This window comes from Medicago truncatula, chromosome 6, assembly GCF_003473485.1.
Source record: "Medicago truncatula cultivar Jemalong A17 chromosome 6, MtrunA17r5.0-ANR, whole genome shotgun sequence".
NCBI lineage: Eukaryota > Viridiplantae > Streptophyta > Magnoliopsida > Fabales > Fabaceae > Medicago > Medicago truncatula.
In genome coordinates, this window is record NC_053047.1 from 3,809,712 (window position 1) to 3,827,318 (window position 17,607).

At 30.4% G+C, this 17,607-nt stretch overlaps 1 protein-coding gene across 1 annotated transcript; it reads right to left on the reverse strand.

The window, feature by feature from the left end:
- Positions 1 to 4,333: 4,333 nt before the first annotated feature.
- Positions 4,334 to 4,882, reverse strand: LOC11414474 (uncharacterized). The gene has a single exon (XM_003618477.4). It carries the CDS (start codon positions 4,796 to 4,798, stop codon positions 4,577 to 4,579), a length of 222 nt encoding a protein of 73 aa, XP_003618525.2. The 5' UTR covers positions 4,799 to 4,882; the 3' UTR covers positions 4,334 to 4,576.
- Positions 4,883 to 17,607: the final 12,725 nt, after the last annotated feature.

The window sequence follows — 17,607 nt, forward strand, 5'->3', positions numbered from 1 at the left end:
ACTTTGTTTTATTATTATCATCTCTTTTTTCCGACTCTTATCGATGCAATATACCAAGCTACCAAAAAAAGAGAAAAGATAGTGCATAACACAATGGACCTCATTGCCAAAGATCAAGAGCAAAAGAACAAGCTCGCAAAATAAAGAAAACTTAAAAAATGGGTTTCCATGCAAAGGATTGGATTTGACTAGATTCTAGAAATAATACCCAACCAATCAGAAATAATTGAAATACTTTTGGTGATCATAGGAAAATAATAGCTAATCATAGACTGCCAAGCTATGCTCGAGCAAATTTGTGCAATTATCACTGTTGTGTAACATTTTTCTTTCAAATGTAATATTGACATGGCTACTAATTAGTTCAAGATAGGTTACTATTTGGAAGATGTATGTATCTTCAGCTGAGCTTCTTTTCATGTTCTTATTGAAAAATTGAATAATAAAAAAAATATATGATTGAGTGCTTGTATAATAATATATACAACCATACAAAAAAAAGTACTCTGTTTTTTCTGAAACAAAATTCAAATCTGCCAAAACATTTAACATTCAAATCGTTTGTCTTTATAGTCAAATGTAGTAAATTATATCCACCTAACTCAAAGTACAATGTATTTTTTTTCTTTTACTTTATAACTCTACAACCGGTAAAGTTATTGTCATGTGTCAGAAATGTTGCGGGCTCAAGTCTTGAAAACACTTTCTTGCATATAAAATAGGGTAAAATTACGTATAATACACTAAATGATGTGATCATTTTCTCGACTCGTGTATACAGGAGCTTTAGTGCAACATACTGTTCTACTTTATCAACAGTATAAGTTTAAATGTGATGCAGATCATTGGACAAAGTCTGTAGTTCTCTTCATGACACATTATAGATGTGATCTTAGATACCTACTCAGAAGTGGGGATGCACTAATAAAGTCCTCATTATATCTTGGATTCTTCACCCATGCAAAGTCACATCTAGCTATAAGAATCCTCCACATTACTCATTTTTATTAAATTTCCCTTAAGATGAAGGACAAAAATTGGACAGTTATAGTACTGTTCCCTCTGCAGGAATTCTAAGAACTTATTAATGCAATTTCAGTTGCCAACTTGCCATTACCATGTCAAGTATCATAAACAATTTGTTTATATAAATCTTATCAGAATGTGCTTCAATCCTCATTCGGCTATTTTCTGCCAAGAAAATTCTTGGTGTCCAATTATCTTCTCCTTCTCTACCAGTTAGCATAGATACCCTATGAGAATCCATGTTTTTTTTCTTCTCTTGTTTTTGTCAAATATAAAAAGGGTCTTTTCTTCTCATTCTTGTAGGGAATGCTGTCTTCCTCATTTGGGGAAAGTTCCTATAGTTTTCTAGTTCTGTTATTCTGGCAGTATTGACACTATTTGATTGGTTACACTTATCATTGTTTTCTTCAAGAATAATATTCAGCTCCATTTTATTTTATTTTTCGGTCGGAAGATAAATAAAGTCTGATCAAAGATAGTTCTGGTTAGGGTTTTCAGCTCATGGTAATAAAAATGTCATCTAATGTCTTGCATGTGGGAATGAGGTCATATATGCAGCCAAGGATGACTTGCCGGCGAGCCTCTTTCGATACTTTTATGACATAATTAATCATGTGGATAGCCAAGGTACTAAACTCACTTTGCACTAAAACAAATATTTTTGCTTTAGTGCAAACTTAGTTTAGGCGCTTCGCAACGGCTAGTCAAATGTCCTAGTTCCAATGTGATTGGTTGTCCGGCAAGTCGTCTCTGGCTACGTAAAGGCCTCCTTTTTTCATGCTAGATTTTTGATGATTTGATATAGCCACACATATTTTGGAATGATCAATGGTGAGAGCGATGCACAAATGCTAGGTGAATACTAATGATTTAATCAACTTGCTGGATTTTGCAGGTATATTTCATCATATTGTCAGCAGTGCTTCAAGTGGTTACTTACAATATAAAATATCAGCCTAGTGTACCCTATGAGTATTTTATAAGCATTTCCATTTGTTTATTTTTTGATTTAAAAAATTAATCCTTTTTGTAGTGTTTTCTTTCTTCAGTTTAGATGAGAAAAGCTTAGCTTATTTAATTTGTGGAGTTTTCATATATATATATATATATTGAGAGGAAAAAAAACTTCTTATCTTTTCACTCTCCATTTTAATGCTTTCTTCTTACTTAGTCATTGGTAAATATAAACACTTATTATAAGTTATATTCATAACAAAAGAAAGATAAAATATAGTCGATTTGGTTTCGTATAAAGTTATAAATAATTTCAAAAACTATTATGGAGAGTTTATGAATGTAAGTTAAAAATAACTGAACCAATTATTTTCATAAGTTAACTCAAACAGTCTCATAAATAGGTATGCAAGTAGATCCCTTCAAAAAAAAAAAAGTTATGCAAGTAGATAAACTCAAATAATGTGCATGTATTCGATTTTCTTCAAAGGGCTTCCCCTTTCCCTTCTAACAAACCTTATATCATGCAATTGTTATTTTTACCTTAGTCATTATTTATTGAAAATATCATATATGTGCATGTTTTGATAAGGTTTATATAAACACGATTTTTGAATATAATTGGTGTGGATTGCCCATGGTGAATGAACTCTCTAAAGTGTTGCTTAAATTAATTTTTGTCACTTCTACTCATACATGATATCTAAATGTGGCTTTTGATGCACGGACAAACACGCATTAAATGAAGTAGTTCTCAAATACGTTTGTAGCATGTTTATTTGTCCTCGGATGAAGTGACAAATACCACCTAAACTCACATATATGCGATTATGCTAAACCCCATTTTTTCCCCCTAAAATACAAAAAAGTTCTGATCACACACAAAATCAGTACCTCAAGAAAGTTACGTTGGGTGAAACAAGGTTCTATTTTTAGAAATAAAGCATGCTTTATGTCTGAAACATTATGCAGTTATGACCGGACACAAATTTAATCTAAACTGTTTAAGACATAGCTCCCCTGTCAACCATTGATGTCCTCACATGGATAGCTGTTTAAACTAATTTTATCTTTGGACCTATAATCTAATTTTCTTTTACCCATTTTGATGCAATCAGTAGAGTGTAAGAGTGGTTTTATATTCTTTTTTCTGTCAAATAATAATAAAAAATTCATATCATTCTTTAGATAATTATTGAGGGTTGGGTATGTCACCTGATTTAAGTTAATGATTAAGAAGTTGGAGTTCTGGACTTCAAATTCTAACAAATAAAAAAAACTAACATACTAACATTTTCCATTAAAAAAAAACTTGAAAATTACAGGACCACATAAAAAAGAAGATAATAATCTAGAACTAACATAAGAGATAGATGCAGTTGCAAGGGTGTAAGCAACTATATCGATTTTTATTTTATTTTTTTGTTTTAACTCTCTGATCTTTAGAAAATGAGATTGATATTCTGCAAAGTTCAACCAAAAAATAAGAAAAATCTGGCTAAATATTATTTCAACCATAGTTCGATTTTGTGTATTTTTTCGGAATTAGAGCCAGAAAGATGTTGTCTTTTCGGAATCCCAATGACTTTTGAAGTATTTGACCAGATGCAGTCCTCATAAATGCTAATATACCCTAATTATCTTTTTTTTCTTTTTTATTTTATTTTATGAAAACTAATTCATTTTTTAATGAATATACTCCCTCCGTCCCAGTTTAACTGAATTAGTTTATCTTTTCACATAAATTTTTAAAAAAAGTGTATAAATGAAAGAGAGAAAAAAATGATTTTGAGTGTCTTTGTCAAGTATTGGTGCATTATTCTTTATCATAAATGTAAAGTTGAATATATTGAATTAGGAGTAGTGAAAGTAATATTATTATAGATATAATTGGAAAAAAGTAATTAATGCTGTATTGAAAAATAAAATGGACGAAGATTCCTGAGACAATTTTTTTTTTACAAATGACTCAGTTAAACTGAGACGGACGGAGTATTTCTCAACCCTCAAAATATAAATATCTGCCACCAAGTAGACAAATGAGCCAACTACTTGAAATATAAGTAGACAAAAATCACAATTGAAATATAATACATGAACTCAAAATATAAATAAGTTTTCCTTCAACCCTTCATAAACCAATATTTAATTCAAACTCAAAACATGAAAGAAAAAAAAAACTTACAAGAAATTAAAACACCCCACACATATACCCTAATTATCTAACCAAAAAAATATACCCTAATTATCCTTTTTTTTTTAATTTATAAAAACTAATTACCCGTATCATTATTTTAATGAATACATGTAGAAAAATGAACTAACTACTTGAAATAAAAGTGGACAACTGAAATATATAATACATGAACTCAAAATATAAATAAATATATAATACATGAACATCAAAATATAAATAAGTTTTCCACTTTTCCTTCAACCGTTCATAAACCTATATTTAATTCAAACTAAAAACATGAAAGGAAAAAACTTGCAAGAAATTAAAATATCCCATTAAAGACATATTACACATACGCTTGTAAAATTCATAGACATAGATGAAGGGGAAATTGAAGGAGAAAATGAAAATAAGGATGAATTACAAAGGTATAAGACCTTCTCCTACAAGCAATCCAAACATGAGAACAAGGAGACCAATTGTGATGCTTTGACTTGGTGATATGAAGGTTTGTGAGTAAGCAAATAAGGTAAAAGCTGCACCAATTAATCCAATCAGAAGTGCTTTTGTGTTTTGACTCATTTTCTTCTTCTCTTCCTTCTTTTTGGGATGAGGGATTTGAACTTTCTTTTTTGACTTCATGAAGGATTTGATCTTGAAGATGCTAATTTTTGTGTCAAAGTTTTGATGGTTTTGCTAATGTTTAGCTATGAATCAATCTTACAACATCTTTTATATTAGTCTTTCTATTGCAAGTCAACGCTTTGTATGAGATGATGGTATTTAATTTAATAGAGTATATAATATGGTTAATAGATTGATTATTGATCCACTTGGAAATAAAATATCCACCTAAACGAAAGTTGATTGTACAAGCAACAATATGTTAGGTAAATTCATAGTTGTGTTCACTATTCATAATCTTAGTTGTGTTTTCGAACAATTGATTTATGATGCGATTTGAATTGTTAGATTAAGATCAAACAATTCATATTTTAATTTTAATAAATTAAATCCAAAATACAAAATCAAAATTTGAATAGTGCAATCTTTATACCATAAAATAAATCAAAGTAAATGGATAACACCTATAAAATTGTGATATTTGTTGATTATAGTTTTATCAACTAATATTAAGGCATTGAGGAAAAAAGAAACAAATTATCAACTAATGAGCATATTCAGTATAGGAACATCATATATCATATAACTTTAATTTTAGTATTTTTACTTTCATAATTCATAAGGTAGTAAAAAAAGTGCACTTATGATTTAAATTGAAAATTCTCTATAGCATTCAAGGTAGAGCATTAAGAGTGAAAGAGAGATCAAGATCCATAATAGCTTTTGGACTTGCCGAGCACCTCTTAGTGATATGCACCTTCTTTCATCATATCATCCCAAAGACCCAAACCCTGCTTCCTTCTTCAACTACATCTTTAAGAAGAGGGATTTAATTTTTTGGGGCGGTGAGTTTCCTATAGAGAGGGCAGAGAAAGGGGAAGCTACAGAGGCCTCTACGGTGGCCAACATATTGTTCACATCACCGACATCCCCGTGAACAATGATTAATCTTACCATAAGTCAAACACCGTCAAAATTATGCGGTCGCGTCTCTGCGTATTCATATGCACACACAATGTTAACCATTCCTTCCAATATGCCCCGACTCAATTCAAATCAATCACACCAACAGATATTAACAATTTAGTTACATCAATGCAGATTTAGACATTAGTTAGTTATTGATCGTACCTGATCAGAAGGTGAATGCCGGTGCTTTGAATGCGGTGGTTTAAGTGGTGGTTGAATACGTAAAGAGTGCTTCTTGGAACGGTAGGGGGTGTGTACCTGCAGGCACTCCAACGCTCAAGTCAGTAGAGGTTAGAGAGTGAGGGTTAAGAGGGAGAGATATATTCTACCTTGGGGACCCTATATATAGAGGTGGAGGGCTGCAGAGCCGTTGTGAAGACACACCTAAGTCTGGCGGTTACGAAATCGTAGGAAGTGTAATCGTCAGAGAGATTATTGCGGGAATATGCAAAGAGACGTTGTAGCTCATTTGAACCGATCTTGCTTGCTCCGTGCACCCCCTTCGCGGAGAAGGGGTATGTCACAAGTAAGTTTGCCAAACGTGAAGTTTGGGCTTGGGACTGTGTTGGGCCTAAATAAATGGACCTAAAGTCCTTTTGGCCGGTCCAGAACAGTTATGATTAGCTACACATGTAATCGCCTATGTTGTGGTGTACATATTTTACCATATACGGCCACTTTCCATGCTTTTACAGTTAGTTTCGTTGAGATCCTCTATGGAGCTCCAATCACCATATTCTGTCATGCCACCACATGTTGTTTTGCCACTTTTATATTTACCTATCAACCGGTGCTTTCATTTTTAATACCTCGAATGACATAGTCTGATTGTGGAATCTTTGATACAAACATCAATTTGGAGGAGTGGAGTAGTGATGACATTAACCAAGATAAAGCAACAACGGATAACAAAAGAGGTTAAAGTGAAGAGAACAAATAAAAAAGGATGTTTAAGTAAAAAGACTTGTTACTAATGACAATTGAGATAACAAAATTTGCTATGATATAGATTCTTGATACTTTTGAAATAACTATTTAATATATCATGACGCTCTAGAGAGCAATGGTGGTTCTTCTTAAAACCAATTTTTCATCTTACATTCATGTCAATGAAAAATTCTTACACGATTCTTGTTTTACCATGATCAAAAAGACCACAACTGGTTAAGTTTGACGGAACATGCTCAGGTCAATCAAATAATCCACTTTGTTGAAAAATCATTTGTTCTTCCCGATTCGTTCGATACAAGTTACCTTGCTTGGCGGCTTCGATGCAATAATTTATTTCTTTTATTGATTTGTTGCTTCGTTTCATTTTCAATTGCATAGAGCTTGTTGTTATGGATCTGGAAAAACTTATGGGGACGAGGGTTGGACAACTCAACTGATTATAGTCAAGAATTGACAAAGTTGAAAGTGTTAAAGGAATCAGATTAAACAACTATCATTTATCTATAAAAATAAAAATAAAAAAAATCTACAAAACCAGTTCACAAGATGAACCTTTGACGCTTTGACATTATCACTTAACTCTTTAAATAAGAATAATGTGTAATTATATAAATATAATATTGACGATTCAAAAACACAGTTTGATTAGAAAAAATTATGATTAAAATAGAAGAACTTATTATAAACTTAATCATAGTTTATATATATTTTGTACCTCTATATACAAAGGAGATATACAATTTTGTGTTGACTTTTTATCTTCCAATTATACCATACATTTGAACTATTCTAGTTACAATTTTATCTTTTGTATATTATTATTTGATTGTGATATATTAACAAAAATTTATATTAACCAAATTTTATCTTCCGGTTATTAAATATTTATTTGATTGTGATATATTAACAAAAAATTATAACCAAACACGATAAAATAAACAATTGAAATAAAAATAGAAAGATGACAAATGTTTTTTTTTTTTTTTTTTTTAACAAACTAAAATGAAATATGATACAAACCACAATGATTTACCCCGCATAAGGTGTGCAAAAGACAAACCACCGAAAAGTATTTACAAGATCAAGGTGGCCGAAACACCACCGCAAAATAAAAATAAAATTACAAGTGGACACCATGCACAAAAGCGGATGTTGGAAAGATGACAAATGTTAGTGTCCAATTAAATATTTTGAATTTACACAAAAACAAATTATAAGAAATTAAAGTAACAATAATATTATTTTTTAGAGAACCGGAACCTTATCCTTTTTTTTTTTTTTTTGAAGAAAAATAACCGGAAGCTTATCAAATAGCTGACTTAAGTCAATTATAAATTTTAGTGAAGGTTTAAATCAATTGGAAGTATATCCGACTTTGAAGTCGGTCAAAACATTTATTTATTTTTGGTAAAATCCGAATTGCTAGAATAATTTTCTCTTGAAAAACAAACTTTAAAAAAAATATTAATTAAAGAGTACATGTCAAAGACAAAAAAAAGTTAATTAAAGCTCTAGAGATTAATACATAAATAAAAATGAAAACAATAATTATAGCTCAACTTTGCCAAAAAGTAACCCAAGGCACGCTTCAACTCTTTTTTCTATTTTTGATCAAACATACGAATGGGATCATAAAGCTACTTCAAACCTTGTTTTGGAAAATTATCACTTTGATTGAACACATTCCATGAATCTTATAGCTAGCATATTTATTTGTGTTTCATGAAATAATGTTTTTCAAAGTAATAAAAAGTGAAATTCATTGATTCATATATCGTCAAATCAATTTAAATTAACTATATCTAGCTTCGTTAAAACTTCACATGATTAGTAGCAAATGTATATTGCATGCATGAATTGGAGTTGGATAGCTCATAGTTCATTCAAATAGTGCTATCAACTACTTTCTAAACATAACATATATTAACATATCTAACAAACTAATATCAACTCATTTTAATGGAACAATTTAAATTCTTCTAGAAATGAGCGTGACTCTTAATAATAGAAGCAACGTCTAGAATTTTCATATGGTGGCTCATGCAACTATATTTAAGGGGCTCATGGACTTTGTATTTGATATGTTTGGGTCATAATATCCCACCAATTTTGCAGAAATACTTTACCCTCAAGGTGAAAATTTTAAGTCAAAACCCAAAAAATAATATTGCTTAAATGATCTAATTTAAACCGATCATATTAATAACCAAATAATCAACATGACCATGTTGAAATTAGGGCATAATTCATCTTTACAAAACCAACTTATAAGGTGAGAGATATGTTCACATATCATATCATTTTTTTTGTCTAATGTGCAACTTTTTAAAGTACATGAAGTGAATCCACTTTTATTCCAATCCCTATTTTTCTCTTTCTTTTTTGGTAGACCCAAGGCATTCCAACATTGAAGAAGATGATGCGGTGAGTAAGGTGTGAGGCTTGATATTTATGGAGTATATATCTTTTTTGAATAATTTATGGAGTATATTTAACTCATAACATTAACCTCAAGGTGGATAATGAGGCTATATAACTAACGATATGATGCTTTTGTCAAAAAAAAAAAAAAAAAAAAAAACTAACAATATGATGCTGCAATTGAACATATAAATCAAGTGAAAAGACAATTATGTCCAACAAAGTAGCCCAAATGTCTCAATCATTCCATATTTGGGAGTATATAAGTTCTCTCCACGGTTACCAACAAGGGACCTTCTACGGTGCAGTCAGGAAACTGATTTTTTTGAAAAAGTTAATTTTAATCTTAATGTTTGATTCATTTTTAAATTGTTGATTACTGATTCATGATCAATAGTAATTCATCTAGTAATGCTTGCAACATCTTGGACTTACAAGTACTATTTTATCGTTGACATCTTTAACATGCAAACAGAGTTGATGATATTATGTGATAGTCTTAAGTGTTACACTTTGTGGGGTGTTACATTTAAAACAAGGTAGGATAAAATTAGAATAAGTATATTCTTGTTAGTCTGATGAATTGATGATACTATGGGGATTGAACTTTTGATGTCATTGTACAAACAGTAGGGTGTTACTCACAACACTTTTGATACTATAATGTTAACTTCACCAGAAAAGTCATTCTCGTGACTTCACCATAGAATTTTCCTACCAATAATTTAGTCTAGTTGCACTATAAGTTGATTTTTTTTGGCTTTTAATACTCTAAAAACTGAAGATAAAATGTACTAAAAAAGACAACAGCTAGTTTTTTTTTTTTTTTTAACAACAAATTTTATTAAACAATCAGATCCCTGCTCAAGACGAACAGAGACCGGTGAAACTGAAAATACAAACAAAAGGTTCCGTATATAAGCGGAACACCAAAAAATAAACACCCTAAAAACACTCCTTAGGACACGTCACCACCTAAAACAAACTTTTTTCCGAAAAACGACCACTATAAAAACGATATCCAACACCATCTGTCGTCACTACTCACCCCCTAAGAAAAAACACCCCTCAAAATTAAACTCCAAGTCTTGAACACCAAAGCTGAGCCACATCCAAAAAGCTCATATCCGAAAGATTATTCAACTTCCACCACCACTCGACCTCCGATCCACGGAAAGAAACCATAAAAATCTCAAAACCAAACTTGATCCAAACTCGAATCAAAAGTGATCGGCCCACCAAACTTTAGGACCAAATCAGAAGGGCACCTCTCACCCTCGGTAAACCAGAGAAACACCAAATCATGCCAAACAAGATAGCAGCTAGACACCGACTCCCGATCTCAAAGCAAAAGTAACTGGCCCACCGGAAACCAGCAAACAAAAAGTCTGACAAAGGACATGATATGTGGTGGTGCAAACAACAAATATATCAAAAGGAAAAAGCTCAACTCAACAGGACCCGCTTCTTCCAAAACACCCTAAACATCTTAACAGCCCCAAAATATAACCATAAAATAAAATAATATGAATTAAAAAAAATCTGAAATTAAAATATATCTATACAATTCTAAAATTAATGATGTGGATCCTAGATGACATTTCATACATGGATAATTTGAATTTGAATTATATTTTAATATTAGTGGCGGACCATGTAAGCAATGTCACGTAGGATTTACAACATTAATGAGCACACCACATCATATAAAGAGGAGGGGGACTAAATATTTACATTGACTTTCTAAACAGGGGTATCAAAAGTTAATAAAATTATAAATAAGGAGATCAAAATTACATTTAAGTCCTTTGTTTATTTCACAATACTTACCTACAATTTAAATGTGTAAAGCCTTTTATACAAAAAAAAATCCTAAAAGTTATCATTTCATTCAAATGATATATATACCTTATGAAAGTTCTGCAGTTCTAGCAGATGTTTGTGGGAGTTGTTAATTTACACCTATTTATTTTTAGAAGGAGTGCTTTAACCACATATACTCCATCTTAAGGTGTATTTAACCACTTTTTAGTTATATCGTCGCTATGTATCCTAATAAATTATATATATATATATATATATATATTTGCCAAATTGTCACTGTGTTGCTGGTACTATAAGAAAATTATCATTGAACCAAACTAAAATAGGTGCGTGCAAATTTAATTTTTCATCTTTATTACAAAATGTCACAGTGTTTATGGTGTAAGTAGGTTTTCACTATAACATATTAACATGTCTTAAATGTGCGTCTTTCAAAGAAAAAACTTAAATGTGCCCCGTTTTTCACTATTGAATTGGGACAACCCTCCTAAAATAACAAGGGGGAGTATTAGGTTTTAAGTTGGGATAACCCCACATACCATGAGTAACTGATTTTAAAGGTCACCTTTTTCGCACGAATCACTCACATAAAAAGATTGTCTTACTTGGACTTTTTTTTTTTTTTTTACGTTGTCTTACTTGGACTTAAAACACACATATTCGTGGTTTAATAAAATAAATTGGCAAAAAAAAAATAAAAAATTATGGGCAAAAGGGGGTGAATTGAGTGAATCATGATCATCAAATTAAATCATGAATGGCGAAGATTAAAACACAATATCATGGTTTATTTTAAGTGTTTAATTATGTGACCACTGAATTCATTTCAATCTTTATCATACAAAATTAATACCAACATAATTTTTTAGTCTTTTGCTTTATTTATTTCCCATTAATAAAAAAAATATACACATCATATTTTCCAAATTCTTTGAACACATTTCCTCTTGAGCAATGCTATAAAAACAAAAAAAAAGGTCCAACTTGGCAATCAGGTGGTTACAAAAATAAATGATTTTTGCTGTTACTGTGTCGTGAGGTTCCATTCGCTGTAAACAACATTCTCCTTTCCTCTTCACGTAGTATTCTAATTACAATTCAATAAGAGCCATTAATCACAAAAAATAAAATAAGAAGAGCCGTAATTTGGCCACAAAATATTTTTTTTCTTCTACTTTTTGGACAAACACCATTTTTTTCAAAATAATTCTTTGGTGTCTCAAATCTGAGGAATTATCGTGTGAACAAAAAGATTTGAATAGTTCATTTAATTACACACATTAAAAAAATCAAAAATAATTAAATAATATATTTTAAAAAAGGTCTTGTTAATCAGTGTTCCCATGACACTAGTTAAGAAACTAAAAGTAGAAAGAAAAGAAAGAATTTGTATTGAAAAGAGTAATTTTTCAACCTTCAAAAAGTATAATACATCAATTTTGAGATAATATTTCCTTTTATAATTCTTGAACAAGTGTCCCAGGAACACTTGTTAACATTTTCCTTTTAAAAATAATTATATAATATATACGTGACAATATATTTTAAAAATAATTAAATAATCATTCAAGAATTATTTCACCAATCATAATATTATAATATGCATACATCTTTATAGGTTCATCTAGGCTAGGGCAGCACCACATGGTTACAAGTCTTTTCAACTTTAATTTTTGATTAGATAGGAAGGCTTCGAGACATTTGTGATATCGCATGCATGCATAGAGAGACCATTGTCAACAAATAGTGTACTTACTAATTATATATAGAAAAATACGTTTTATGTTTTCCAAAAACCAATGAGAGAATTAGGCAAATGATGTTCATTTTTATATCTTTCATAAAAAAAAACATTATTCACACTCACATAAGAAAATTACACATGAGGTTATTGCTACCTAATTAATGAACCCCTTTAGCATCCATTACTTTTTGTAGTATAGGAGTTTTTATTTAATTTGGGAATATGATACTTAGTCGAAAGTGAGTAATATTTTATACTTTTATCAGCAGAAGATGCATGCACAATTTGAAACAAAGCCCTAGCATAGTTAGGTATAGCCTAACCTTTGGGCGTATCATAACAGAAGCTATTACATTCCCCGTATCCTTGTTTTGGACTCCAAATCTTATATATATATATTGACTCATTCAAACCACACTCTCTTCGATCTTAAATATAAGCAAAAAATATCTTGTTCAAATCTTAAACCTAATACATCAACTTTGTTTGACTTTTTTATGCTTATATTTAAATTTGAAATGCTAAGAAATGTCCTTAAAAACACTCGTTAAAAAGTTCAAAGAAGAAATTATATCTTTACCATAATATCAATTTTTTTATAATTTTTACTAATAAATAATATTAAATATAAATCATGCTAACTAGTTTCTTTATGACATTTAATTTGTTAAAGAAAAAAAAGTGAAATTTATATTGAAAAAGATATTTTCACACTTTTAAAAGGTTGATACACAAATTTTAAGATAATTTTACTATATTTGATTCTTTAAGAACATTTTTAAATCAAAATTATACGTTGATATATGTGAAACATTTAACTGAATCATTCATTTTAGAAATATTTTACATAAACTATAACACCAACAAGTGATTGACTAATTAATTTAAAAAAAATAAAAATTCATAAACCTATCTTTGTTTCTTCAAATCAAACAAATATTACATAAAATTAGTTTTTTCCCATCATGTGTCCGGTTCCCAGCCGTAGGCTTTGTCTGAACAGAGGAAGCAGGTTCACACTGAATCAAAGAAAGGACACAGTTCAATAATGTTCTTGCTCTTCTTATAGCCAATAAGAACTCTCCACGTGGCAATATTAGGTTTCACTCAATGTCACCATTGCTGTCTAATCAATCAAAGATTCAAAGATTTTACATGTTACAACGTAGGTGTTGACCTTATTTATATATGATTCAATGTCCACCGTTTGATCAATGAAGTTGTTGTCTAGTCTAATTCTAGTGAACGTGTGTGAGCTGTGGCATGTGGGCATGCATCTTTATGCTAAATCAATTATTATTTTCCTTGAATGGAAAGGGTTTAGTTAGAGTTGATGTGATATTATTGGGTTGATTAAGCTAATTTGAACCTTTTCAAAACTAATTCTAGGTGTCACCGATCATTGTGTCATGGAAGCAATTACTTCATCCCTTTCTTTACAAGTAATGGTGGTGTATACCATGATAATGGTTATAGCGATTGAGGTAACATCTCAAACGATTTGAAGTATTGTTGATTGATCTATAAACCAACACAATTTTTTTTTAGCGTGTTTTGCTTCTACTCTAACGATTTTTAGAAAACCTTATAAAAGGTCATCAATCGCAAAATTGTTTCAAACCAAGCACACTTAAATGTGGAGTTCTTATGAAATAGACCACAAAAAAAGATATACATATTGTTGATATTATCAAGACCAAACAATTCTTATTAGCATTTCTTCAACCATGCAATCTCATTACCACACAATCTTAGGATCTCTCTCATTTTGATGTGAATTCGAGTCTTTCATTTGCTTAGAAGCAACTAGGAGCCGCTCATTTTCATGTCTTGTGCACTGGCGATCACTTCCCTAATGACCACCAACTTCCACTTGGTTCGTTTCGTAATAAAAAAAAAAAAAAAACTTCCACTTGGTTCGTCCGTGAACCACATCATACTGAGAGAGGTATTCTCTAAGAGCACTTGTAACATCTCATACGAATTTAAGTGCCCATTGACCCTACAAACCAACACAAGTCTTTACATCGTGTTTTGTCCTCACTCACATGCTTCTTGGGAACTTTCGAAATGTCACCTATCTCAAAATTGCTCCAAGTCAAGCACGTTCAACTTTGAAGTTCTTATGGAATAAGCTACCAAAAAGATGTATTTTGTTAGTATATGTAGTACCAAACAATTCTTTTAAGCATTCCTTCAACTATGCAGTCTCATATTTGCAATGACTTAGAGCATCTCCAATGGAAGAACTAATCTTGGTTGCTTGAGTTACTTTTTGTGGGTCCAAATTGCCACATTGCATTTAAGCAATCTCTAAGCAATCTCAATGAGTTCTACTCCAATGGTAACTACAATAAGCAATTCACACTTGACCCGCAATTTTTTTTTTTTTTATCTTCACTTAATTTTGATTCAATTTAAATTTTAATTCATTTACTTTATTAATAGTTAAAAAAATCATAAATATTAAAAATAAAAAAATTAAATAAATGATACTTACATAAAAAAGAATTGAATTAATTAATTTTAAATTAATTTTTTATAACAAACAAAAACGACGAGAAATACATAAAGAAAACAAGCAATGAGAAATATATAAATTAAATCAATTTTTATTGTACTTGTTGATTTTTATTTTTTTTTAATGTTTTTTGGAGATAAATTGTTGTTTTGATTTTTATTTTTTTTTGCCGGATGATTTGAGTTTGATTTGATTTGGGACTGCATTTTTCTGGTTAATTTTTAATAATTGATTCTGAATTTTTTTCCTATCTAATTTAGTTCAGATTTGCAATAAAATAAGGCTTTTTATTGTAAGTTCTCTGATACGAGGGTGTCCTCTAAAAGTTACATCCCTTATTTTTAAGCAACATTATATGTCATGTCATCACACTCCAATGACAAACTAAACTAAGGAACGGAACTTATGAAAATAGGAATTCATAAGATACCAGCATTGGAGATGCCCTTAGAACCTCTCTCTTTCGAATGTGAATTCGATTCTTTCATTTGTCTAAATGCCGCCAGGAGCCCCTCAGTATCAAACCTTGTGCACCAATGATCACTCTCTATCACCAATGTTAATTATTGACAGGGGTGGTTGCTAGTATAAGGAAGAGGTAGCCATGGCTACCTCAAAAATAAATATTTTTTTGAGCGAGTAGGTATATTTTTATATTTAGCTACCCCTAATAATATATATTTGGCTACCCCAAGTTTTATTTTAAATGAAATAATTTTTTCCATCTTTATTTAACTTCCGGTCAAACTTTAAATTATTCAATCATGTCGTACAGGATCCGAAAGAATAACACCCAAAAGAGATAAATAATAAATAATAACAATCTTTGTTTTATTTAACAAATAAAATGATTCAATTGTAGATAGATTGATTCGCCTTGTTTAATTGATAGATTGATTCACCATGTTTTGACACTCCCAGTCTCCATAACGACAACAGAGCGAGCTTTCTCATCAATAAAAAATCTCAAGACAAAACAATGAAATAAAATGAGTGATGATTTTCTTTCAAATAGCTTAGTCATTAACATTGAAAAAGACATTGCAAGTCCATTTAGCTAAGATGCAATTATGGATGAATTTGAGTCTTTGACGGGCCGCCGAGTTCAATTTTCACAAGTAGTTATTATTAATTTTTATTTCTTTTGTTGTAGCTTTTTTGATACAATCCGCTATTCTACTGTGGTTTTTTTGGTACAATCTGCTGTTGCCGCATTTTTTTGGTATAATCCGTTCATGCTGAATCAAGTGTATATTTTATGAAGAACATTTTATATAGGTAATAGTTATCGTGATTTTTTTTTTGCCTATCAAATTAAATTAGTTTAAAAAAAAATCTTTATATGTGGCCACCTCATGAAAATATTACTAGCTTCGCCGCTGATTATTGATTGCATACTTTCAAGTCTTGTTCGATCACTATAGGCTACGTGGATCAATAGGTTGATCTAACATATTTCATTGTTATGGGACTTTTGATATATTATTTATTTAGTGTAATATTATGGTACTTTAACTTAATTTAGTAGTTCAATGTAGTCACTTAAATAACACATGATTTTAACTTTTATCAGACACCTCCCATTGACATATATCCTTTTTTTTTTGTATCTTTATGATCACTCATGGATGACTATACAAAGCAGGATATATCACCTACCTGTATAACACTTTATGATCATGCATGATAATACTTAAAATAATGCTTTATTTAGCATAACTAAGCTTGAATGAAAACTCACTTGAAGTGTGCCCCTTCTTAAAATTTGAAGTTTAATTCTTTACGGTGTCAATTAGGGTACTTCACTAATCAAAGTCCATCAAAGAGGATGTTTCATAATTGATGCGGTATTGTGCCAATATTTCTTTATGAGATAAAGGACAAAAATGTGGCCGAAAAAGGAGAGAGAAAATGTCTAAAAAATTACTCTTTTGAGAGAGATAACTTTTTCGATAAGAAAGATAGGTTGAGTTAGACTTAATTTTCGTACCCTAGCATCCACATTCATTATATTATCACTCTCTACCTATTTTCTTTCCATTGAAGACCATTATTTGGAGAAGAAGCAAGTTGGATTGTTGCAATATGAGTGCCACAATGTAATTCCAGGTTTGTATTTATTTTTCCCTTTGGTATGTAACATGAGTCTTTGTACTCCATTTCTAGTTTTTATCTTGTTTTTGTTTAAGCTCATGAGCTAAACACCTTTAAGTCAGGGTATTATGATTTTACATTTTTATCGTGAAAAACATGTTATGGTTATGTTTTAGCATCTTTAATCAAGTGAATTTTTATGTTTATACTCCCTCTGTCCATATATCTAAGCACCTTTTTGATTAAAAATTATCTTTAAATATAAACAATTTTTCAAATTATTAGATGCATTTATTATTTTTT

What these genes read in the sequence shown, in the direction of transcription:
- LOC11414474 (XM_003618477.4), bottom strand. Translation starts at nt 4,798, where the DNA reads ATGAAGTCAAAAAAGAAAGTTCAAATCCCTCATCCCAAAAAGAAGGAA.